Raw genomic sequence first — 27,307 nt, 5'->3', positions numbered from 1 at the left:
GCTCAGCTCAGGGAGGGAGAATTGGGTCGGCTCAGCCGATGGAAGCATGACTCAGATTAAATCTAGATGCTGATTTGTGTAAGCTGTATGTTAGTTAGTAAAAGATTCAAAAGGATTTAACTTTAAGCTCAAAAGACAGGTATTTTTTACGAGTTATTTATTGGTTTGATTTGCTCTTATTATGGCTGTGTTGCACAATGTAAGCGCTCCATACTTCTATAAGGGAAATACAGTGTCAGTCACATATAATAGCAATGCTCTTACTGCCATCTAGTGGTGAAAATTAATATGAAACACCAACTCTTCAGTATGTTGTCTTTAATATTATGGTAACTAATAAAGGAAGTAAATCGGCTTTTAAAAAAAGTGTGAGCTGTATTCTCAAAAAGCATTGCTGCAACAAAGAAATAGTATGACAAACACAAATGACATTGCTTGCTATGCTAGCTTATGAAAAGTATAACAAGGACTTCTTTGCTTTTTGCATTAATGATGCATAAAAATTGTACACACGAGTGTGAATATACATCCAACTGTTTGTTGGGATTGGGTGGTGTGCTGCTGGAATGTGAACTAAATTAACGGCACACTTCTGACAACGGCACTAATTAAAAAGACGTGAGGAAGACGGGACGAACACTCACACCCACTCACACCACTGTGGTGTCAGTTTAACTGGGAATTTATCTCCTCATTAAAAGCACATAGACCTTGGTGTTGCACTTGTGTGCCAAGTGCTTTGGCATCAGGGCCTTCATTTTCTTGCTCGCATACTTTATAAAGGTGTTTTTCTCAGAATTTGCCGTACACGGCTGCACTGACACTTATATCAGCTTTATTAAGGCATAAATATTGATAGTGCCTTTGAAAATGGTCCATAGAACGACGATAGAAACTAGTTTTTAATTTCTTTTCACCCCTCAAGATTAAAACTTTAAAACTGTAGCAGAGAAAGGTTTTCCCTCCAACATATCGATGTGTGTGGACTGACCCATTCTTCACAACAATAAAAAGGCCTCCGCTATCCAATATCTACCCAGACGCTCAACAGCTTCTGGCTCCAATAATCAGAAAACTGCCACAGGAAATAGGTTTTCATTGAAGCTTTATAAGTTACGGAGCTAATAAAACTGTCAAATCTGTCAAAGGCATCTGAAATTACTGAAGTCTGCTGCCTCACTTCCGCTTATATAATGAAGGAAACATTCAAATATCCTTTTTGCCCTTGAGGAAGCGCTTTATAATCACTGATCTGTTTGACATGCCCTTCTGTACTGTGAGGTTTTCACCCCCAAACAAAGAACTCAGGGAGGAAAATAATATGAACACTGAGCAGAACAACCAAATAGAAAGAAACAACAGAACATGATCATTGTTAATTCTTTCTCTTTAGTTAGTTTGTCTGCAGTTTCTCATCTCTCTTTATATTTGTTCCAACTGCCAGTCTTTATTCCTCTTTGCCCTTGTCTATACAAGACGAGGTTTGTTCACAAACTCCACAATCACCACTTATGGAGTAAGTGATCAATTTGGATTGAATTATAGGGCTTTTTAAAGCGTATTTGGCAGCCTCTGGTGCAGATTGTATCCAGAATGTTGGATGCATAGTGATTAATGAGGATGCCCTTCAAGGAGTTTGTGAAATGAACTTTTTTTTGTTTTCTAAATGCCCTGTGTTCGGAGCAGACACTGGCGGGGCAGAGCAGCTGGGAGATGGCCAGCTTGGACATGGTGGTAAACTCGCCACGCTTCCCAGTGTTTGACTTGGTCAAGGGCAAGCAGTACAGCTTCAGAGTGCGCTCCGTCAACAAGTACGGTGTCAGTGACCCCTCGGAGCCGAGCCCACCAATCTCCCTCGGAAAGCCACAAGGTGAGAGCGAATGTGTGATGTACTGGCACCCGTTTATTACTCTGCCTGTTGTAAAGGTTAGATTTTGAAGAGCGACTTCCTCCTTACAGCACTTTTGCGGGTTATGCAGCTACCGTGGATGTGCACAAGATACAACAGTCTAAGTTATCTTACGGTGAATGCTAAATGCTTTGTAAATAATTGTAAGTGGACGTGAGGCATGGCCTGAATTTGAATGAAAATATATCTATGTATATATATATATATATATATATTGGGGATTGCTAAAGTCTCAGAATGGTTTAAGATTAATGAATTAACTCTCTTTCTTTCTCATGTCAGTTAACTGTCAGTCATACTAACAATGTTGGAATATGCTTGTCATCTCGGCGGTGGATTAAAAAAAAAAAAGACCTGACGTATGCTACTAGGGTCAGAAAAGGCAGCAGTTAATACATATTTAAGAATAAAAACAAAAAATATTTTATCAATAATATATTCAATATGTTTATAAATCTCATTTTAGGGTTGGATGGAAATTATTGTAATCAACTTTAATCCGATACAAACAATTTCAAGAGAAAAAGTTGTGGCTAAGGAAAATATTAAGTGGCGAGTACCTTTTGGAAATCTGTTCAACGGAATTGAGGAAAACAGTTATCACGTATCCCTCTTGTCCAGTTCACCATCACGTGAAAGAAAGAAAGAAGGAAAGAAAGAAAGAAGAAGTTGAGTAAAATATTGGAAAAACTGAACCAGAATATTTGCAATGCTTGTAATCAGACATTTTCAAGATATATATGTTTAAAGAATGTTTTAGTCATTATTGTATTGGTTAATTGCACTTTTTAATATCATTAATTGACTTATTTTATCTATGTCATTAGGATTAGATGTTTACTCAAAGGCGTTCTTTGGAATTTGTTATTATTTGTATGCAGCTACACTCCTGTGAGGTATAATCATATTTTCTGGCTGTCTGGTTCTCCGCCCACTTCTAATTTCACTGGAACACCTCGAGTGATTTTTTTTTTTCCCCCTAAGAATTGGCAACAAAATATTCAAGCTGACTGAAGATTTATCTCAGGTAGAAATGTGAGCTCATTTCTCACAGTAGATGCTGGGTGTACGCAGTGTTTGTTCACTAATTACGACACAATCTGACTAAGCGCCATAGTCTGTCCTTCTGACAACAGTCTGGAACAGGAACCACCACATCTCCACAATAAAATATTTACTAAAAACATCAAATCAACATAGGAATACCTGAAATTCTGCCAAAATATTCATTTTACACCTCTTACTGCTTCCCTCAGCACCGTCAATAACAAAATGTCTCAGAACAGACAATATAGTTGTCTGCATTTTAGCGGGCTGGTGGAGGCTTTTTGGTATTTTATTTTATTCATTTTTATATTTTGTGGGGTTTTTTTTGGTTTGGTTTTGTTTTTTAAATGCATCTGTACTATTTTCTGGACTGTTTATCTCTGTGTGTACAAATTATTCACATTTGACACATTTGTCTGTACGGTGCTGTGTTTCTTACTTACTTTTTGAGCTTTGCTTCCAAATGAAAGTGTTCTTTTTTCTCAATTTGAACCAAATACAACTGCATTTTTCTTTTTTTTTTCTCTTTACTTAAGATCACATGCAGGTTTTAGTCTTCTGTTTTTCTTATATGTTTCATGCTCGGTTGCCACCAGATGTAATGAAATGTTGAAATAATGTCGTGGAAATATAATTGGTTACCTTTTGGTTTTTTAAATGTGCTTTATAAATAAAGATTGAAGATTGATTGAAATATGCTATGGATGCAGTGCATGATTTCATAATGCATGGGAACACATGGTTAATGATTGTTAAGTCTTTTGTGGTATGTTTATGCACAATTGTTGATTTCATCATGGTAATTAATGTGTTATATATCCTGCAGCCCTAATACGTATCCTCACTCTGTAAACAGAACAGGTAATGTAGATAAATGAAGAATTATATCTTGTACTTTTCCTGCAGCGTTGCCGGCTCCACCTCACTCTGTCATGACCTTCAGAGACACAAACACCTCAGTGCTGCTGCAGTGGCAAGAACCCAAAGACAAAGATGACATCCTGGGATATTATTTATACTATAGTGAAGCTGGCATGCTGGACTGGAAGACAGTCAACAACAAGCCTGTAACCAAAAACAGGTAAATGTAACAGACTTTTAACATATTCAGACTTGTGGGAAACGTGATTTGCACCCTGCCGAGTGAAATTAAGTCAGAGCTAAGCTATAAATATTTAAGTTTTCAGGCAGCGACACTGTGTTGTAAGAATTCATCTTTATATCTCAGGTTTACCGTCCACGGCCTCAAAACTGGGAAGGAATATGTGTTTCGAGTGAAGTCTGTGAGCCGGGCAGGAAACAGCCGGTATTCAGAGGAGAGTGAGCCCATCGTGGTCAGAAAAGCCATCCGTAAGTGAGTCCTTTAACTTGGTCCAAAAACAGTCGACACAAAATCTCAGCTGATGCTATAACTGACTGATCAGCACAGTAAACTGTGGCACGTATGAAGTCTCAGAAATCTCAGTATTTCCCTGTTGAGCCTGTTGTATGTGCAGCAGCACATTACAGATGGCAACTACATAATTCTTCAAGTGCAACAAAGAGATGAGGCATTGGATTATAGCTTTTACTGCTGACTTTTCCAAAGTAGGGTTCATTAATGCATCAACAGCTCATAACACTTAAAACTTTACTCACTAACACAATACAGCTTCTTACCCATTTTCAAACTGCAATCATCGGTATTCTAAAAAAAAAAATGTATAGTAGCTTGGTGCTTTCACATTTTAATGTATATTTGAATTAACAAGATAATATTGTTTTCCAAATATGAAAATGTTTCATAATTGCATCAAAGTCTTACATACAGAATATAGCTGTAGTGGCAGTCGTTTACTTTGGTAATCCTGGAAAGCACACACAGATATACTAATTCTTTCACTTTAACGTGACCAAATAACTTATTTTGCCCAGACATATCTACTTAACCAGTCCTAAGTGTTATGGATTTAATAAAATGTCGAGGTTTTTATTGGTTTTTCAAGAGATTTTTGAACACGCATTCAAATTGTCAGGCACTTTGCACAGAATATTACAGCACTTTGCTGCATGTCACATAATACCCCTAAAGCTGCTTTGTGGGCAGCTTTATTACTCTCGCAGTGAGCAAACATCATAGCAGCATTTCTTGTAATTGGCCTACAAAATGTCAAAATGTTGTTATTCAGAGGAATAAAAAAAATAAAAAATTCCCAATGTGCCAATCAAAGTGCAGATGTTGTTTATTAAACTAGTATCATTGTGACGGTACTATTGTATTGTTTATATGGCAAAGACAGTGGATATGTTTACAGCTGGACTTCATCAAACAACAATCCATCCATGTACCATTTTATCAGATCCCAGATAACTATGGGAGAAGGCAGGGTACACCTGGACAGGTCATGAATCAGACGACTTATTCAGAACGTTATTTCAGATTTTTACATTTCTCCAGAGCAAATTTTCAATAATCAACATAGCTATTATTTTGTTGCTGTATTTTATTTTCTACACATAAGAGTAAAATATTCATATTCATATTCAATATTCGTTTTTTAACCAATGATTATGGATAAACTTAAATTATGGATAATTCTGGCCTAATGACTTATGTCGATACTTCTGAGAAGAATCTCTTAATGTGTCATAACTCATTTATGACACATTAAGATATTTTTTTGGTTATTGAGAAAATGTGTTTCTGAAGATAAACAACAATGTTATTCCTTAAGCAAATACAAAAAGTGTATTTTGAACTCTGTAGATAGCTGTTGTGAGGTATGACCAAGACCTTTTGTGACATCCTATTATGTGTGAAATGTAATAAATATCAACCATTAAAAGCACATTATTAACAACTTACAGCGCATTAATCTGTGCCTGTAGTTTCTGCACACCACAAATTTTTGATTCAGCAAAAATGATTCCTTTCACAGAAAGGTGGATAAATGTAGATCCAAATGGTTTTCTTAAATACATCTAACAGTTAGAATTTAAAAACCTCAAAAATATGTTTCATATTTTTTTTAGCTTGTCAGATAGCATTTTTCACTTTTTTTTTTCAGTTTCAAATTCAGTCAAGCGTGTTCAGAGAAACTTTTGATCCACGTTCCCCAAGTTTGTAGTTTTCTTTTACAGCCTCATGAGCCCTCTCTGTGAGTTTATGTGTATACAGCATAATAATAATAATTAAAAAAAAAAAAAGCATTCACCTTAAAGAAATATTTGTCCTCTGTATGTTTCCAGCGTCTTGGGTGACACAAAAGCAGCTTTCGAAAATGTTTTGCTCAAACTGCACAAAGAAACGAGTGAATAGGGGGAAAGGCTTATATTACGAGGCAACACATTCACTTGAGATTTTGCTTCTGCTGTGTGTTTTGTCGTGCAGCCTCTGACAAATGATTTATCTTGCAATGAGCATCGATACTTAAAAAAACCCCACCTCTCCTTCTTCCCATGTTGCAGTCTTTTATAATGTGTTTTCTGCTGCCTGCTGTACAGTCATGACTCATTTTACTTGCCACTCACCGCCAGAATAATCTCACATCTATTCTGCCACTCTGCCATTACTGAGGGATAATGGCTTGTGTCCAATCCTTTGTCACAAATACATTTTTTATCAAACACAATGTGAGCCACATATTTCTTTCATTCACCGGAGCTTAATATGCGTCTGGTGTCATGACTTTGAAAATACGGGCAGGAGTTGTTGTCAACCAGGGACATATCAGCATTTCTCGGTGTGTTTAGCCTGAAAGCGCGCCGAGCCTCTCATCTATCATTCTTGTCCTGTCCAGATGTTCCCTCCGCTCCGTCCGCCATTGCCCTGCTGCTGTGCACCGGATCAGAGATGGTGTTGGGCTGGAGGGCCCCCTCAGATAACGGAGGTACCCCCATACGTGGCTACTACCTGGACCAGAGGGAAGGAGGGATGGAGAGATGGAGAGAGGTCAATGTCCCGGCTGTCAAAGAGAGGAAGCTCAAGGTGAGGAATTGGTTTGAAGCTCACGCTTGTGCTGCTGGATGGATTTGGATGAATTTGTTGAGTTTTCATGGTTGGTGGTGAAATATCTCATCGAGTACGGGATTTATTAGCATAGAAATCACCACAGACTTAGTTTTTAGATGATATGTGAAGAAAAAAAAAATGTTGGAAGGGAAAAATTTCCCATCTGTTTCTCAGTATCTTCTTTCCTGCTAATTGAATGCCCCTTTATAGAAATGAAAATGGATTCATCAGCAGACCTGGTGGGAAAAAAATACATCTTATTCTTTTTAAATCTAAATTCATTAAATAAAGTAATCTAAGAAACTCTCCAGATTAAATAGAAATTTCTATAAATATCAATGAATATGACCGTCACATGAGAACTGGACACAGCTTGAATATGGAGGCTCAGGGGTCACGAGTCACAGGCTCATGATGAGTAATATGAAGGCCTGCTTTACTACATAAATCCTGAATATTTAAAAATTCAAATCATGTAGTTTGTATTCTCCACTCTGTTCAGAACATGCTCAAACTGCTCTGAGCTGTTTTGGAAGACAAATATTGCTGGTGACTATAAATGACCTGAAGACATGCAGGGCAGCAGCTGCAGAAATGATCACACAATTTTCTCAGTTTCTTTCAGTAAAATAGTTTTGACACAACTGCTTCTACTTTGTCAGGGTGATAGCTGGATTTCCTGTCTTTTCATATTAACACCCAAAACACAAAGATGAACTGGTGAAAATGTACATGTTGGAAATATCCTGCCTGTCCTGTGGTTTTATTAGGGAATTGCTCTTTGGATATATCATGATATATTATATCATGATATATTATATCATGACACATGAGAAGGAACAAACATACCTAGTTAAGTTGGTTAGATATTAGAAATGGAGCTTAACTGATCTCCTATCCAAATACCATGTAAGACTATGGCTGGTATCATCATCAATACCACCAATACCTGGCATAAAGCCTCATATGGGAGGGCAAGAAGATTAAGATGATGTGGCAAGAGAAAGAAGTTAAAGGCAAACACGATAATTTAGTATTACTTATATCAGCTTCAGCCATGACTGTTTGCTGTTGACCTCAATCTGACATGAAACTCTTCAGCTCCAACACGTGATGGGAGATTTCTACAGACATAATAGCATCATGACTGGAAGTGGAGGAAGTTCCACTGACCAGCAGGAATGAGGACTTAAATGGCGTAATCACTTTAAAGTGTGAAGACACATATTGTTTGAAAACTAAAATGTAAAAAAGCAATATTTTCACGTGAGTATTGATGCCAAAACTGGAAAGCAAATCATCAGATAATGTTTTGGCTCTTCAGCTTCTTGGTAGTAACTTTCAGAAAGAAAAAAAACCCTCATAAAACAAGAAACTATGCTATGTACTGTTGGATTTCATTGCAAGTGATCACATTGAGCTTCGGATCCCAGTCCTTGAGTGTTAATTAGGAAAAAAAGTTTAAAAAGTGAAGAATTTTTCATTGCCTTTCGGCATGCCAAGCAAACAGCGGCGTTACCTTCATTCTGATGAATATTTTTTGCAGTACAAGTTTTATGTGATTTAAGAGGGCAAACATGGCTATTTTGGTCGTGGAGGTGGCAGGCTTATTAGAACAAAAAGTGACACCAAAAAAAGTGAGGGAAAGCCTCATTATTTACATGAATCTTCATATTAAAATGTTTTAGGGGACATAATATTTTAGTGAAAATACCCCCAAAAAAACAAGCAAGCAATAAATATACATCCCCCCCAGTAGGTACACAAAGGGATTTGACTTAGCACTTCTGAAGACATTTAATGTAATTATACTAATGCAAGTTGTCTACAGTCCCCTCAGAATATGGCAATAATGGCTCAAACTCTTTCATCTACATTGGCTGTGTCACTAGGCAACAAGCAGTGTCCATGGAGACCCGGAGGAAAGTTCAATCTTTAACCTGTCTCCCAGAGATTACAGGTGCTTGGTAATTAGACATTGTGCAAATGTGTTATGTGTGAGTGGTTGTTTTTAGCTCCTGGGGAAAAAACAAAGACAAAGCCAATTAAAAGGAAAATGACTGTGCCCGTGTACATCTAGATTAGCCGCGACATGCTGTGGAGCGCAGTGTCTTGAGGGCTGGAGAGACCCCCCTCATCCTTGAAGGAGCCCCTGTGTTGAGAACATGCAGCGCCCCCTTTTGGGACAAACGAGTATCCTCCCTCACAAAGCATTGGTTCTTGTCCCAGCAGGTGCTCCTGTTTCATTCCATTCCTGCTGCTATGATGCAAATTAGAGCCATTAGAGGGCATCGATTGTGCTGCTGCTTTGTGCTCACAGCCACTTGTCTTTTGAAGGTTTGAGTTTTGTGCATGATTTTAGTCTGAAAGCTTTTCTTTTTTTTTCCGTAACTGTTGCAGCCAAGAAAGAACATCACTAAAGTTGGAGGTTTTTCTGGTTTTTTTTAACCTTTTGTATTTGGGTCTCACATTCATTTAAAAATAGTTTGCAAGTTGTAAAAGCGTCAATAAAAGACTGTTGAAGTACTTCATTACAAGTTAAGTACTGTGGGGCATTTAGATCATGACAAAGTAGACCGACACTCTTGACACACAGAGTTGAATGAAAAGGAGAATAAGTTGTTTGCTGGTCACCTGCTACTCTGTTATACCAATACATTACTCATAGTCATCGATCAGTCTATTCAGCTGCCTCCTTTTCACAATTGGGAGATGGCAGCTTGACTTGAGGTATATTTCAAGTGGTAGATTTAATCACTATGAAGTGGAGATGTATTTTATTCTTGCACACAATAAATACAATTTAGCATGAGAAGGGACACTTAGACCATAGGACATTTATTTGACTTTAAAGGTAAATTATCTCCAAACAGCTCCAACGCATCAGAAACACATTCAATTTGATATTAATATCAGGTAATGGATTTGTTGAATAAATAAATGAACAGAGCTCTATAAGATTGACAATATCTGTATTTTAAATGCAGAGAAGTATAAAATTCCCAAACATGGACGCACTCAAACAAGAGCAGCATTGTAGTGAAGCACCAGATGAATGTGCAGGTTTTGTTTTTTTAGTGTCTTTTCAGCTTTATCCGTGATTCTAAATAATATTACTGTGCAGCCAAACCTTCTGATAAAACAAAATGCTGCACGAAGAAAGGTAGAAGGTTCAATGACAAATGGGAAAATGAAACCTTTTCGCCATCTAGTGGATAAAATATGTACTTCCTTTCACAGACTGAACTTCTCAGGTTGGACTGTGCGTGGATCTGATAAGAGTTGCCATTCTAATGTGGTTAGAGAGAGAGAGAGATAATGAGAGGGGGTGGGGCTACAGATGGAAGGGTTTTGAGATAGCAATAGCTATTACTATAAAATCAGCTCTGCCTGGTTGTGTCGATTAGTTGCAGAGAGAGAGTGCCAAAAGAAGCAGCCGAGGTTTACAACCATTCGCAGAGGCGATAAGGACCTTAAAGTCTAAATGGCTGTGAATAGGAAGATCAATGCACAGATCAATAGGACTGAATCCCTTCTCCTCCTGAAGCGAAAGTGTCTCAAGGGTTTAGAAAGATGCCGCAGCAACAAAGCCAATATGTTATAAAATCCCTTCCGGAAGGAGAGTCACAGTGAAAGCTTGGTGTGACAACTCATCTTTCCTTCAATTAAACTGATGAAGGAAGGCTCACTGCTTGAAAGCTTAATGAGAGGGAAGTTAAAAAAAAACAAGCCTATAATGATGTGAATATATTAGGAAAACATCCATCGAACTGGAGAAATAATAACTATTTTCCTTTTTAAAAAAAAAATAAAAAAAAAAGCTAAATCTGGTTGCTTTGCAAGCCTTTAAAACAGCAAACAGAAACACATCAAAAGTGGGAAATAAAACACATATTTACAAAAACACAAATTTTTATTGAGCAGAGAATAATATCCAATTTCTTCCTCTGTTCTATTCATGAATACATTAGTTTGATGTGGGTTTGTTTATGGTCTCAGAAATGAAAGCAAACAGCTTGAATGAGTCCCAGTCGTATGAAAACAAAACAAAGGGACACAAGTCAGTTACTCCAACACACTGCGTTGTTCATTCAATACATTGGCATAAACATAATCAAATGACTTAAACAAAAGGAGGAAGGAGATCTGGCCAAAAGTTACAAAATGGACTATCGAACCTTTTCTTTCTTCACTAAACCTAAAAGAAAAGAACAAACTTTGGCCTAACCACAGCCCAAAAATGGGACTCCTGGAGATCTCCTCCCAAAAACATACTCAATAAAGTCAAGAAGAGAGGGGAAAGAAAGCAGCAACCAACAACAGGCCTCATGAGCTTTAAATTTGACATTCCTTGATTCCCATTAGAATCTGTGATTGAGTTTGCATGTTCTCACTAAATGTGCATGCATGTTCTCTTGGTACTCTGTTTTCCTCCCGTGGTCCAAAAACATGCCTTTTACATTATAAAGCCTTGATCATATCTGATGATCACTGTGCTGTTTTGTTTTTTTCACATATAAATCTGAATGAATCAGAATTTCCAGCATTAAAATCCCAGCGAGGATGCAATGACTAGACAAGCAGTCATTGCTCACATCTTCCATGTCAAATGTAGGGTCCATCTTTGCCTGAACAAAGACAGAAACTGTTAAGACCAAACATAATAAAGAGGTCCTGAATCATAAACCTAGTTAAACTTAATTGAAAAGTTTCTCTTCCACCACTGTGGCTCTCCAGTTTGCTTTGACGTTGTTGACGAGTAAGTTAATTTCAGCAGATGCCAAATGTTTATTATATTATTGTGCAACGTGGGAAATAATTTATTGGAATTTTAAATTACTTTTCAAAGGAAAGTCTCTGTGACATTTTTTTTTAATGCAATTATTTCACGGTTCATGCTATACAGGGTTAAGGTCAGCTGGTGGTGACTCTAAATTGCCCTTAGATGTGAATGTGAGTGTGTGTGTGTGTGACAGTTTGTCTCCCTGTGGGGGACAGCGATCTGTCCATGCTGTCCCATCCTTCAGCCGTAATCAGTCCAGGGCCCCCAGCATCACTGACTCAGACAACAGCAGTGCAGAGGATGGATGGATGTGGGTGAAGATCCCGGTTAGTCATTGACAGCCATGGAGTTGGTGGGTCTGACTTCTCTCAAGACCCAACCAGCTGCAGCCACAAGAGGCGACCCTGAAGTGTTATAGAAGTTAAATATATAATGGATTTCTGACTCTTTATGCTTGGTGTGTTTCTGTAGGTCCCCAACCTGACAAGTGGACTTTTCTACCAGTTCCGCGTGTTTGCAGCCAACGCGGTCGGCGTGGGGAAGCCGTCCGATCCCAGCGAGGAGTTCCTGTGTGAGAAGTGGACAATGCCAGAGCCAGGTGATCTCTTTATGATAAAAAACTAAACTCAAAAAAAAAAAAAACAACAAAAAACTAAATACACATCAAACAAATTAGAAGACTGTCTTGCTTTAAAGGTGTTGTCTTTTTATTCAGATTATGCTTTCAAATGATTTTGGACATACTCTGTACACTATAACAAATTACAGACACACACATTGCTTTGAGTATAGAACACAAAATTTCATTGAATTAAACATATAGTTGAATAAAATCCATTAATTGACTTTGGCATCTAATAAAATTAAAGTCTCAATGTCCACAACTAAAAATCATGTGGAAAAAGTGCTTACCGGTACTTTTAGGCAGGCAAATGCAACAACAATAAAAAAGGTCCATTGTGTGTTTGTAACAACTACAATATAGGTTTTTTTTTTCCTGGAGTGGAGGTTTAATCAGAATACTTTCCAACTTAGGCATTTATATAATGGCAGTGGAAGTCAAAGCCTCCATCAATACCTTACTGACCTGCACTCATTTTCTGTTATTTGTTTATTGACCTTTGCTTGCCAAGGGAGCGACGAAGTCCATCACCTGAGGACCATAATAACTCACAGCCACTGTGTTTTTTACTTTACATTGCAGCATTATAAGTGAATATATTAATCTCACTGCACAATAGCCAAAAATATGTAATTTGCATATCGTTTCATTAAAGTGCAGAGTGAGAGCAGAGGTTTAGCAGCTGAGTGAAAATACAGTAGCTGATATATTATCTCCAATAACGAGCTTGTAGTGGTTAGTATGTGGGATCCATTATGTGTTGTTTGTTTATGACGAGCCTTCTTTTGTCCAGATAGAAACCGGAAGGAACCACATTTACATTCATCAAATTATCACTATCACAGGACAAATTCATTTAAATTAGATATACTCACAATGAAATTTGGATTGTCACTGCTCTCAAACAGCTTCTTCTGCCACTTGAAAGTGTCCCATGTGCAACGCATCCTGAACAACTCATGTGGCATGCTACCGAATACGTTTCCATAAGCTCACGTGAAAAATGAGGATGTAAATTGCTTTATCCAGACGAATGTTGCCAAGGGGCTATAATATGACAGACAGCCACACATTCACAGTCAAGTGTGTTTGGAGTCACAGATGAACCTGACAAGCGAGTCTTTGCATTGTCGAAGGGAAACATGTGTAGACAGGGAGGAAGTACAAATGCCACTCAAAAACGCCTCATCAGAGAGCAAGTTTGATCCGGGAGCCTCCAGCTTTAACGACTGTACCACTCTCTGAAAAACATAATATTAAAGGATTTTAAATGAACATGGTGGAGTTGTAAAGCTATCGCTGTCCTCTGAGGGCATTAAGCCCTTTATTACCATTATTCTTACAAACATTGCTGCACACATTCAGTCTTTTTGTTGAGCTCAGTGTATAACCTGGCATTTCTCGCCCGGCTCATAATCAGCTTTTTATGCCATTAATATTCAACGTGGAGCTTGCATCTCTCCAATGTGCCACTTGGAAAGTGCAGCTCGTTAATCTTGGCGAACTGGGTTTTCTCAGTGCCATTAATGATTTAAAAGTGGCCGAAAATCATTAAGCAAATGAACCGCCGCGTGCCGTCATCAAGTCAGTTGGGGTTGATTAGAGAAAGTCGTTGTCGTCGTTTTGACTTTATGATTTGTGTTTTTGTTTGGTCACAAAGACGCTGTTGTTCAGCCAGTTTAATGCAAGCTCTCTTTGTTCCAAATTGTATCTGTATTTTTTTGGTTCCAGGCACATGATGTGCCTCTTCTCACTCTCACTGTTTCTAACTGTTCATTTATTCAGTGTAGCTGTGACCTTTGCTCACCTCTCTCTCAGGCTGCCCCTATGACCTGGAGAGCAGGGAGGTGAGAGACGACTCCCTGGTCCTCCTGTGGGAGGCGCCGCTGTATGAAGGACAAGGCCCCGTCACTGGCTACTTCCTGGAAGTCAGCCAGGGAGACCAATCAGATGAGTGGACTACGGTGAATGACAAACCAATCGCCGATACGCGCTACAAGGTCAGTAGAGCTGAACAGAACATACAATTTACAGAGTTTGAATTGAGCAGGGAGCTATGGCCCCTGTAGAACCAAATGTTTAAATAATTAGAATGAATAATAATAGAAAGCAGTAAATATTTGATGTGCTTCCAGGTGTCGGGTCTTGAGACGGGTCAGACCTTCAGATTTCGTGTGGCGGCTGTCAATGAGGCCGGCATCGGTCGTCCTTCTCTGCCCACTGTGCCCATCACAGTTCAGACTCAGCCAGGTCTGTTGGCCACATCGACTCACATTCATACGACCATTATCCATACATCCAAAGTTAGTAAGCAAAATTCCACACAAAAAAGCTCATTAACTTCCTTCATAAAGCACCCTTTTAAAACAGCATTTGATAAAGTGCTTCAGTAATATTATTTGAAATAAATGTAAATTTTTAATGGGATTAAAAAACAAGATGTGAGTAAATAATGGGTATCATCACACGTTGCATGATCCATCCATTCACCCATTTATATCACTCAAAAGGTTTCGGGAACAATTTGGGGATCTGTTGTCTTGCTCATAGACACTTTGACAAAAAGTTTTTGAAGAAAGGCACAGATTGTGTAAGCTTTATCCCCAGATGCAGGTCTGATTGAAAATACGATTTTTTTTCTTTTAAACACCTGTTCGTGCCCCATTCAAATACAAGGAGCATCAATTCAGTGCCAGTGTTTTATTGCCACTTACTATTAAATCATAAAATGTTTTATATGCTGGGTTGTGGTAGTAATTCATACAAAATAGTGAATGTTTAAGATAAAATATACAGTATGATAACATGTACAGTGAAAGGAAAAAAAATAACATCAAAGCATGACGAACTTCACAGTGAAACTGTTAAAAAAAAAACGATATATATTATTATTAGGCACCAAAGAAATTGAGATTGGTGTGGACGACGACGGCTTCATATTTCTGGGCTACGAGGCGACTGAGATGAACGACGAGAGCGAGTTCCTTTGGGGAAAAAACTACACAGACCCCATTGATGCTGAGAGAGCACAAGAAACAACTAAGGATAATAAGTAAGTACTTGACTTGTGCTTGACTTTTGTGATTAATTTTGATTGCGCGACAACATTTTGGAAAGGTTTACTCAGTGATCAAGTGACATAAAAAAGCAGTTTATCCTGAAGTTTCTGCATCAGATGGGGGGGGGGGGGGATAGTAGGGTGTTTTTTTTAATGTTAATTGTAATTTGGTTGCACAGATGAATAGCTTTCGAGCAATATTGTATCTTGCTTTTTGAAGTGTGAACGAATGGTTCATTAGTCTGTGAACTCAACGTGTCACATCGCACACTATTTCAGCACAGGTGACTAATGTAGAGTTGTCAAAGCCACGCCCTCAAATGGCGTTATGATTAAGCGTCATCCTATGGTTGTGATTATGGCTGGACTCTGAAGCAACGTATCAAGTTTGAGGCCAATCTAATCACGTTCAGTCTAACTTACATAGTACTGCCTGTTCCATGTCGTTCTTTACCATTGCCACGCCTTCAAATGGCGTTACAACTGAGAGTCATCATATGGTTGACATCAGGGCTGGACTCTGATGCAATGTGTCAAAATTGCGGCCCATCTGACCACATTCAGCCGATTTACACTGCACTTCCCGTTTCATGGCAAAACATCAAACTTCGTGGCGTGGTCATGGTCACGCCCTAAAATTTTCACAACAGATTTTGATAGCTTTTGTTCTTCAACCCCTTTTCTATTAAAAGAGCTCAAGCTAAAGTATATAGAATTTTCCCCCTGGGAAGAGTTCGCTCTAGAAAGCTAGTAAATTTGAAGAAAAATTCACCAAAATCCACCATTTTCCTCCAAATATCACACTTCCTGTTGAGAGAGATTTTTGTTTGTCTTGGCTTGTTACATATGTGTACAAAGTTGCTGCTTCCTTTTTGCAACAATACAAACAAAGTAGAGAAATTAATATAAATATATGAATAAAAAGTGTTTTAAAAAAAGAGTAGACAAACTGTACACACATTACATAGTGATTTGACAAAGAAAATATGAAACAGGATTGCATGTGATGTAGACAATAGACACTAATATCCAGGTCAATGGTAATGTGATAATCAAAAATAAACTACAACTGCCCTTAACTGCACTAACCCTTAAACAGCTATAAAAAAAAACAACATTTAAAAGCTAAAACAACTAAAACTGTCTAAACAGCCCAAACTGTTACAATACTGAATAAAACATTAATATCAGTGGTTCTTAAAGGTAGTCCACAATTTTAAACTAAACTTGTGTCTGTGTTATTTTTATTTGTTAGGCTGAAAACGGTTTGTCCAGTGGAAAGTATATAAGTTGTGTTTAGTCTCCAGGTACAAGTTGTTAAAAAAGCTTAGATAATAATTACTTGGAAAATGTAAAAATATTTGGGACACAAAGTCTGATGGCAGAAAGCAACACCCCCTGCTCTGTGTCCTGCTGGATGAATAGGCAAACAAAAATATCTCTACATGCAGCTGTCTGCGTGTTAATTTGTCCATCAGGTCGGTCCTCACCTTCACAGACCCCTCAGAGGAAGATCTGGGCCTCTACACTGTGGAGATGAGTGACAACCCCCAGCTGTCGTCCAGCTACGATTTCACTGCCGAAGGTGAGCCGGATGCCGAAATGTGTGAAAGATTGATGTCACAAAAATGCCTTGTCTCATTTTAAACCCAGTGTTTAAAAAAAAAAAAAAAAAAAAGCAGCTCCGCTCAGTTGTCTCTGTTATTGAAGAAGCTGACAGCAGCAGAAAGAAAATGCAGCTCAGAGCTTTTAATTTTAAGGGTTATCAAGTTTTTCCCTCAAGCAAATAATTAACGCACTCTTGGCTGCTTCCTGAAGGTCACTCATGCAGCAAAGCACAAGTTCTCAATCAACTTTTCCACTTAAAGTTTACACTACATTGGCCATTGTTCTACTTTCTGATACCATTAGACAATATGTGCGTCCTGATGAAAGTATAATTAACTTTTCGTTCTGTTTTTCTGCAGACCTCCAACGACTTAAAGAGCTCAGCTGGCAAATCAGAAATCCACGTGAGTACAACTGAATATGTCACAAAAAGATTGCTTTTAACTTCAGATTTCTAAAGAAAAAAACCAAAAAAAAACCAAGATGGTCTTTCAGGATGATATCACCCTCTCTCAGCAAAATAAGAACCTGGAATTACTGTCATTTGTCTTTGATTTGAATACTTTTCAAAGTATCGTTCTCCTTTATACTTGTAACTGGATGGGGGGGGGAAAGTATTGTTTTTGGGCCCATCTTTTATCAGTTTAGGGACACTAGTTAACCTCACATGCATGTTTTATGACTGGAAACTGGTAGAATGCACAGAGTGAAAAAGCAAACTGTACAGAAAGAACCCCCAATTCAGACTCAAACTGGGGTTTTAAGACAGGTGTTTTTACCACTATTAACCACTCTATATACATCCACCCGGTTTTATTCTTTAAAGTTCAAGCATCCAATGCATCAATCAACACTAAATAAGAGTCTAAAGCAGATTAAGGGCCTGATTTTGATAGTATCCTGTATCCTAAATTGCACACTCAATCAAATATCAAGTCAGATTAACACTGAGTGACATCATAGATACCAGGAGTATTCAAAAGAGGGTTTTCCACACAAGAGTCACAGAAGGAAATACGATACCATGAAGATGGACATGCTGGTAGCAGAAGTTATTAAACATATTGGCTATAGTTACATTACATAATATATCTAAACCTGACAAAAGGAGAATAACACAGTGTGGTACAAAGTCAATGTTTGATGTACAATACTGAAAATATCTACAAATAAAATCTTCAAATAAATACTGTGTAGGGTCATCTGAGAAAATAACAAGGCTGAGGCAGTTTGTCCTGTTTAAATGCGTTGGAAACAGATTCATCATTCTTTCAACCTTCAGAATAAGAAATCCATTACCAAGGAGCATCGTTAAACCTGGAAAATCTACAAAACATTCAGACAGTCAGCTAATGTGATTTGATTTCCCCCTTGACAGTGATAGAGTTGAAGTCGGGCTGGCATGTGGAGGTTTCTGAAACTGGCAGCGTCCGTCTTTGGCTTCAGACGGAGAGCCTGAGCGACGACGCCGAGCTCCGGCTCATTTTTAACGACCACGAGATCTCCAGCTCTCCGGTAAGACTGACTAACCCCCCCACCCCCACATGCAGGTTTCCCTCCAGCTCAGAGAGGTCAAGAGCCCTGCCACGAGTAGAAGATTTTACAACCACTCTGTCCCACTTACATACAGCAAAGTGTGTTGAGTAACACAATTTGCCAACGGACCTCTTCAAGGTTGCTCTGCGTGGGCTGAACAACAATTTACATCATCAGCTTCAGTTTTCATCAGAGAAATTAGTGCCTGTAAAATGAAGCACCTTCTACGTGGGAGTTATGGTCTCGGTGTCGTCATGAGTTGTGAGCAGTTAATTTGAATGGTGATGTCCCCCAGACTGTAAAGGACACTGAAGGTGAGACAAGCCCGTGTTTTTTTCCAACACAAGGCCCGAAACTATAAAAGAACTCAAATGAGGCATTCTTACTAACATAATGCTTGAAATATTTGCGGGAGATTTGTATATTTTCTCCAGCTGTGAATTAATTACAATCTTCTATATCGCTTCATGCAACTTCAAATCATGGGCACTGGACCCTGAACTAGAAATATTATCCAAACCACTTCACCATAATGCAGCTTGAACGTCATCCAAGACATTTATTTGACATTTTCTATACAAAATTAACTCAGAAGATGAATGAAAAGAGAAAGTGAAGGACCAATCACACAATGAGCTGTCCAGCCCATCAGAGGACAAGCACACACAATCATACACGTTCACATTTTGAGCCACCAGTTAGCCTCAAACACGTGTTTGTGGACTGTGGTAGGAAGCCCGAGGAGAAAGCCCACATATGCACAAGGTGAACCTGCAAACTGTACACATGCTCTAAAGCACAGCCCAGAATCAACCTATTCCACCACTGATACCCCACAATTAATTTAAGTTAAACGCCTTCATTTTAACATGTGACTGGTCGTCTGTGTTTTCTTTTGAATAGAAGCTCACGTTTGAGGCTGTACATGCTGGAACATTAATAACATTTCAATTTCAAACATGTTATTTGTCAGTAATTTATCTGCTTTCATGTGTGAAACGTGGCTAAATTTGTCCCTGTCAAAGTGTCACAGCCCCATATGACACATCGGTGTGTAACTGCACTGGTTTTTTTAAGGCACGTCGCTATCAACCGATAACAGCAATTAGTTTTTCAATAAACACCCTGTAAGGCAGGAATTTGGGGCTAGTGTTTAAAGCAGCAGAACGCTGCGGGAGATGAGCTGATTATGCAAAGTCAGGACAATGGGGGGATCGAAGGGGGTGAAGGTGGAGTAACTGTGATACTAATTTTATGATGATGACGACATTTCTACCCAAAAGTTACAGTGTTTCTTGAAAACCAATCTTTTCATTTTTATACAATAAACGAAGACACTTTCTTCTCGTGGCGCTCTAAGTCCAGTTTAAATTGATAGTCCTACACTTACTATTCGGTTCACACATTTTTAAAATAGCCTCACAGCTGATTTACTTCTTAGTGACACCCAAAGCTGTTAACAATGGAAACAAAGTTATTTCATTACTCTGGTTAACCTGTTAAAATATGTGCTGCTATGGCAACTATAGTGAAAATCGAAAAATAATGATTTCGCGTGCCATTTTAAAGGATAACTTGCACCATAAGACTCAGAATGAAGCCAATACAAACATCAAAGAGCGTAAAGTCAATTTGGACAAACTTCTTTAGCCCAGCTGTCAAGATCATCCAACCGTGAGGCGCAATGTGTCCACAGAGAGAAAGAGTAGAGTGTCTGTTTGCACAACACTGCCGGCCACGTTTCCTGTGTCTGGGTTTGTACATGAGGCGCGCGACTGTTTTACATTCAGCAGCTTGCGTTCATGCCGTGCGTTTCATTTTTATTTATCCCATTATTTCCCAATACCAGGGTTCCCATCGACAACAGTGCTGATTACACATTATGTCTGAATGATCACAGCTGAGGTTTTGCGAATTCAAAAGCCATTTAGCTGATTAGAGCCCTTAGGCTCGCCATACATCACAAATCACCGCCACCACCGAGGCCCATCAGCATGCACAGCATACACTTATCTTGATGAACATAAAAGCCTTGGAAATGAGCTCAAAGGCTCTTTCCTTTGTGTCTCTGTTTGTTTGTGTGTGGTGGAAAGAGGAACCATTCATGAACATTGTGCACGCTCCATTCACACACTTTGCATGCTGATTTCTAATATCCTCTCTCCATATGAGCGTCTGTTTACATACAGTGGACTGCGTACGTCTTATCAGCCAGTCAACTCAGATGATCTGTCTGGTTATAGACCGGTGTATAATGTTTGTCTCGCAATGTTTCATTTGCTCTCCTGCAGCGCCGTAAAATCAACTTCGACAGGGCCAAAGGTCTGGTGGAGATCCTGTTTGATCAGCTCACTCCGGAGGACGAGGGCTCGTACACGGCTCAGCTGAAGGACGGCCGCGCCAAGAACCAATTCACTTTGGTCTTTGTGGACAAAAGTGAGTCATTCAGGCACCTGCTGGAATGTGGCCGCACAACTCTCATTAAACCATGCAACACTGATCAGCCAGAATATTATTACCACTGGCACATGAAGTTCATATTACTGATGCTCTGCTCATCATAGCAGCTATTAGTGAACAATTTGTCCTCAAAGTTGATGTGTTGGAAGCTGGAAAGAAATTGAGTGAGTTTGACGAAACCCATGTTTTGATACTTACATCTACATACCTGCAGCTCATGTTGAGTGTTTCCAGTCGGTGGTGGACAGTATTCATCTCAAATAGTTTGGAAGGAAAGAGTGAAGTGACAGGGTCATGTGAAGGCAAGGCTTTTTTTTTATTTTTAAAATATCAATTTCCTTTATTTTATTTGTCCCAGGGGAGCACTTCAAAGTGCACTGAACCATATCAAGACATGCAATATATAGACACACTGTGGGGATGAAGAGTAACCTCAAATGTGCATCAAAAACAATCTAATCAATATTTAAAAGTGCATTCATATTGACAATAAAAATATGAAAAGAAAGGTCAAGTATAGGCTGTACGGACTTTTACCCTCATGTGACTTGCAAAATGTTCAATGAAACTTTTTTTCACATCCCTCAGGAAAACACTATATATGAGGCTCATATACATAATACACATCACATTACATTTGTATGTGTCATTGTTTGTTTTGTTTAGTTTTTACTTTGTTTGCCTTTGTCATTTCTGCTAAGCTGTTTTCATTGTTTGTGAGACCTTGATAGAAAATTCTGTTCTATTCTACTTGCATTTTAACAGAATTAAATTGCATCAACTAAAATGTGTATCAACAACTGTTGATTCTCTGTTCTTCGGCTGAGTTTTGAATAACTCCCTGATCTTTCCGGTACTTTTCCAACATCATTCATTCGTACTCACAGATCATTGTGTGCCGTGAGCCTGCAGGGTCCAGGGTTCATGAGAGAAATATAATTTGATTGGAAAAGGTAGAAAACTTCACCCTGCCACCCTATTCATTCAATTAAAATGAAGAAAAGCATGCAAGTGTGGAAATATTGAGTGAGCAAAGTAATGAGATTTAATGAGTTATTGACAGTGCTTTTGTATTGAGCAATTCTTTGCTGTATATATCAGCACTCTCAGTTCTGCATATCTAAGATCTGCTTAATATATATATTATACATTTCATATTCTTCAATTGTTTAAGTTTTTTTTATCCTCACTCAAGTACTCATTTATCTCCAAATTTGATATTTAGTCAGATTTCGCATTAGCTGTATGAGTAAAGAGTATTGTAATGATAAAAAGCAAATTAATCAGACTAAGTTCTCAACTCGTTTTTGTACTTTTGTGTTTCATCAAAAATATTTTGAGAAATCTGATTATGATCAGCTCTCTTCTGATAAGTTGTGTGATTTGGCTGTTGAGTGTGGGCTTATTTTATACTTTGTTGGACATCTTTTTGTCTGTTCCTGCCAGTGTTTCGTGAGACGCTGGCGTTGGCCGACGCAAAACGCCGTGACCATATTCGAAAATCTGGTAAGAAACCGTCAAGTTGAACTTTCAAACAGCTTCATACATGTATTGTAAAGACCTTCAGTCACAGCGCAGCACAGTAGTCATTGTTGACTTTATTTGTAAAACAACATTTTTATGTCATCAGTATAATTATTACTTTTTCATACACTTTTATATCTCAACATAATAAGATGGGGAGGTTGTACCTTAACTCAAAATTGCTTGAAGTCAGTGTGTGTGTCTGTGTATTTGCACTGTGATTGAATGGTCATCAGTCCAGGGTGTATCCTGCCCTCACCCATAACTGGGATCCGCTCCAGCACGCCGCGACCCTGAACAGGGCATAAGTTGCATAGAAGATGGATGGATTTTGTACCTCAAGGTCAAATCAAACACTGATTTTTTATTCAATACAACAGATCTTTTGTCTTTTTCAAACCTCTTGAGAGTCCCTTTAAAGAAAGACTTTCTGTGATACCGAACTCTGTTCCCCTCATCTGAGCTCCACAATGTGATGAGGACAAACTCTACAACCTGTGTGCGTGTGTGTGTGCGTGTGTGTGTGTGTGTGTGTGTGTGTGTGTGTGTGTGTGTGTGTGTGTGTGTGCGTGTGTGTGTGTGTGTGTGTGTGTGTGTGTGTGTGTGTGTTTGTGTGTGTGTGTGTGTGTGTGTGTGTGTGTGTGTGTGTGTGTGTGTGTGTGTGTGTGTGTGTGTGTGTGTGTGTGTGTGTGTGTGTGTGTGTGCGTCCGTGCTTGTTAGGGGCCAATGACCCAGTGCTCACTTGTGCAAGCCGTCTGTCTCAAAACAGCTCGTATGAGACTCAAAGTTCAAAGAACACATTGTGTCAATTATATGCCATGGTATTACAATACGAAAGAGTGAGAGATGTTGTTTCCTCACGGTTTCGCTGGTCAAAATCATCCTTCAGTTTATTTCAGAAAGTTTGCGTTGTCATCTGCCATCCTTCTTTTTAAGGGAACAGTGTTTCATTCAAGTTTTTCACAGTTTTTTTTAAAGACAAGAAAAATATGAAAAAGTGTCAACCAGTGATTGAAACTGGAAAGGATTCATCAGATTTCTTCATCATATTAACTATTTCTTTATACCTATAGATTTTATTTATTCACTTATGTAGAAGAAGCTGATTCCCTTTCACTCAGTATGGCCCTAAAGGATGTGCTTCTCTGTCATCACTCGTTCTTTCAGATCATTAATTATCATTTGGGTTTTTTTCCCAGGACCATATTTCCAGGATTTCTTGTCATGGAGCGTGAATAAGGATTGTGAAGTAATCCTCAAGTGCAAGGTACTTTTTCAACAATCGTCAATTTTTCATATTTTTTCAATGAATGATGCACACAAAAGCTCAAATTAAATCAGAAAGTACGACAGCTCTGATATCATTAACAAAACCATAGATTCTGTGGGTTTTCTGTGCTATTTCTACTGAATGTTTCGAGATTTAATGTTACTTTTATTGTGATTTCACAGTTCATATAAGATACAAGCAGAACAAATATGCATGTAAACATATATATATGCTTTCCCATTAAAAAAAAGACAACAAAAATACTTTTTTTTTTTTTTTAAGTTAAATCCTATCAAACTGTGCCGGCAGTGCTTCAGTCTCTCTCTTGTGTAGGATTGTTGTATTCTTTAAAAATATCAAACATTTTCAAACGAGTACAAGATTTAAAAAAAATACAAAATTCCTATTTTCAATAAATGTCATGTTTCCTTTATGTGATTAAAAATGTATTCTTTGTGTTCTGGCTTGGAGAGAATTTATCAATAAATAATCAACATATCAGTGATAAACGTGTCCATTGTGAACTGTCCATAGCTGAAGAGATAAGACTGATACAGACAATATGAGCACACAACTCAAACCACAACAGATATGACTTCCTTTCATAAGCAGCAACTTTGCCAGAGGAACTGGTTCCTTCCAGCTCCTGGGGATTATTTCCCATCATATTCAGTCTGAAATCCGATATTTCAGAGGTTGAAGAAAGCAGACAACCACTTCTGAGTCTCTAAATATTAACAGCTTAGGTGAATATTTAAAACATCAATGAGAGCCTGACCCTGGCATATATCAGTGACGTTTCTTTTCTTTTCTTTTTTTTCAAATCCATTTGACACTTTCATCCAGTAGAAATGTTAGTAAAGCTGAATCTGTAAAGCAGACCTTTGTATTGTACAGCCTGCAGACTACTTGCCCTGCGCTGGTGGTCCCCGACTGGCCCTCGAGGGGTCAATGAGACAGATTGATAATTAAATTGAAACTTGTGTGCACGAAGCATACCATACAGCTACTTTTTTTTAAGGGGCCCCTTTTGTTTTCCATGATTAAACTTTTCCTGTCTCTTCTGTGTTGATATATTACTATCAAAGTCACTATTGTGACTTTTTAAAACTATTATAATATGTGATCAGTGTATTTATAGAATATAATCTATCCAGGATAATCAGTCGAATGGCTATTTGTGATTTCACAATGAATAATCCTGTGTCGTCAGACAGTCATGGCCAGTAATGTACTGTTTTCACAGTGTCTGCGTATATTTCTTCCCACAGGTGACAAACACCAACAAGGACACGTCACTCAAGTGGCTTAAGGAAGGTGCGGCGGTGAGCCAGTTTGTTTATGATCAGTCGTCGGGTGTCAGCACGCTCACCATCCCTCAGGTACGCAAAATGATTCTGCCCCACTCCCGTTTTCGGATAAGAGCTTAGCTAAATGTGACTCGGCATTGGTAAATCATAGCCAGCGTTGAGAGTGAGAAGGAGATAAACGCAGTGACAGACAGACAGTCGGTGTTTATGGGATTAACTCTAGACAAATGTTACGTTGAGATGCTCTCGAAGCTTCACCTTGCGCTGCGGTTTTAAGGTTAACTTCAGAAAATGCCGGGAGATGAAAGATCCTATTTGAGTCCTTGGCTCAGAAATATTGAATATTACATTAAGTGTTATGGATATGATTAAATTGAATCCAAGAATGTATTTTACTTCAGATTACAAAGAAAGACGTATGCTCATACAAGGCGGTGGTGTCAGATAAGAGAGGAGAAGATGTCAGTACCTTGGAGTTACGGGATGATGGTGAGCTGTGATCTACTCTCTGTTAACAATAATACACTTCATGCAAATCTTCCACTCAAAATGTATCCCACGGGTGTAAAACTCATCGTAATCCATGGGCCAAATACAGCCCAATTTGATCTCTGAAGTTAAAGTTATTTTGATAACCAGTAAATCTGATCCCTAATCATGTTCAGTTTTGAGTCTCAGTGTGTTATGTACTCCAATTTTACTAAAACAGGGCTACTCCAACATTGGAGTGGGGAAAAAACTGTGCTGTCAATACTCTTTGCAAGGTCATCACATGAGCCTTACTGAACCTGTTTTGGCCCCCAGGCTGCATGTTCGACACCCCTGCATTTAATGTGCTTGATGTTTTTCTTTCGTTCCATACATTTTTTTTGATGGACTTTCAACAGCAGTGGAAACCCATTTGAATCTCTAATGAATAGTTTCTTTTATTCACAGAGTATGAAAAGCTTCTCCAGCAGCTGAGTAAACAGTGTGGTGAGTTATTAAAAGTGCCAATGATGTACTTCGTCTTTTGATTTGTTTTGTACATCTGGTGTGCACCTAAAAGCTCAGATGATTAATTGTATTGAGTGTAGTTTCTGAATATTAATGTGTTTTATGCTTTCCCACAAAAAAACAACACATATTTGCAATGGAAACAGATTTTTTTTTTAAATATATATATCAAACTGCCTTTCTGCAGCACTGTCAGCCGGACCGCTGAGGATTCAGAGCACCGCCGAAGGTTTCAGGCTCTACTGCTCACTCAAATACTATATAAGCTTCCTGAAGACTGGCTGGTTTTTCAAGTGAGTTCACATGCAGGGCATCTCTCTGACCTGGCAACTGATGTGAAGTTGTTGTTTGGCAGGAAGTCTGCGAATTTAACTTAAAATCTGTGCACAAGCAAATCTATAGTTTCTTTTGGGGTTTTTTTGCAATTGCAATTGAATCAACTGGATTTGGTCATATGCCTCAAGGGTTTTGTTTTTCAACCTTAATGCTTTAAAATTTGCATTTTGGTCATATTGGTTACGAGTCAAATAAAAAGTGCAACTTCATACATCGGGTGAGGATTTAAACAAGGATGCAGCTGATGACAGGCAAAACAGCCTTATAGCCCCATTCAGAAAAAGTACAAGTGCTTTTCTTTAACAAACATGTATAATTGGCAGGGGCATTGAGAAGGGGGGGGGGGGGGGTAAATACAAGGAAATATATAGAAAAAAAAACATTGAAATAATAATGATAAAATTAAAGCATTTTTTTAATGCCCCAAATTATAAGAGTTAAAGATACAAATGCAGCATAATTTAAATAATTGCTTTACTGAAAAGCAGCAGCAAGCAGAAACGTGTTCAGCCTAGTTTTTAAGAACTCAGGGTCATCCTGCACTTTTTTAGAAAGATTGTTCAGAATATTTGGAGCATAAAAACTAAAAGCAACTTCTGCATGTTAGGATCTGAATCTGGGAACAAAAAGCAGGTTTGATCCAGATGACCTGAGAAGTCTGCAGGGTTCACACCAGAAGAACTGAGAAAACCATCCAGAGTGTTATGGACCAGCAGTCATGTTTTGAAATCTATCATCTGTGTAACAGGAAAACCAGTGCAAAGATAAGAAAGTCTACTGAAGACAATTGCACATATTAGCTTTTCTAAATCCTCTTGGTGATAGATGATAATAATACATATTTGTGGTTCTTTAAT

At 38.4% G+C, this 27,307-nt stretch overlaps 1 protein-coding gene across 4 annotated transcripts in view; it reads left to right on the top strand.

Annotated features, from left to right (window-relative positions):
- The window catches only part of myom3 (myomesin 3), a 76,184-nt gene that overhangs the window by 45,818 nt on the left and 3,059 nt on the right, over nucleotides 1–27,307 (top strand). For all 4 annotated transcript variants that reach the window (XM_080501373.1, XM_080501374.1, XM_080501375.1 and 1 more), the window contains 18 exons: nucleotides 1,687–1,870; nucleotides 3,863–4,037; nucleotides 4,185–4,306; nucleotides 6,736–6,923; nucleotides 12,202–12,328; nucleotides 14,171–14,352; nucleotides 14,488–14,602; nucleotides 15,248–15,404; nucleotides 16,889–16,995; nucleotides 17,378–17,422; nucleotides 18,397–18,533; nucleotides 20,846–20,990; nucleotides 22,461–22,520; nucleotides 23,738–23,805; nucleotides 25,080–25,190; nucleotides 25,520–25,607; nucleotides 26,055–26,093; nucleotides 26,302–26,407. In XM_080501373.1, coding sequence (XP_080357499.1) covers nucleotides 1,687–1,870; nucleotides 3,863–4,037; nucleotides 4,185–4,306; nucleotides 6,736–6,923; nucleotides 12,202–12,328; nucleotides 14,171–14,352; nucleotides 14,488–14,602; nucleotides 15,248–15,404; nucleotides 16,889–16,995; nucleotides 17,378–17,422; nucleotides 18,397–18,533; nucleotides 20,846–20,990; nucleotides 22,461–22,520; nucleotides 23,738–23,805; nucleotides 25,080–25,190; nucleotides 25,520–25,607; nucleotides 26,055–26,093; nucleotides 26,302–26,407 — 2,156 coding nt within the window. The remainder of the gene's footprint in view (nucleotides 1–1,686; nucleotides 1,871–3,862; nucleotides 4,038–4,184; nucleotides 4,307–6,735; nucleotides 6,924–12,201; nucleotides 12,329–14,170; nucleotides 14,353–14,487; nucleotides 14,603–15,247; nucleotides 15,405–16,888; nucleotides 16,996–17,377; nucleotides 17,423–18,396; nucleotides 18,534–20,845; nucleotides 20,991–22,460; nucleotides 22,521–23,737; nucleotides 23,806–25,079; nucleotides 25,191–25,519; nucleotides 25,608–26,054; nucleotides 26,094–26,301; nucleotides 26,408–27,307) is intronic.

The sequence above is a fragment of the Blennius ocellaris genome (genome assembly GCF_963422515.1).
Source record: "Blennius ocellaris genome assembly, chromosome: 8".
NCBI classification, from domain to species: Eukaryota; Metazoa; Chordata; class Actinopteri; order Blenniiformes; family Blenniidae; genus Blennius; species Blennius ocellaris.
Note: the sequence above shows the minus strand (reverse complement) of the source record. Positions and strands in the feature narration are given on the sequence as shown.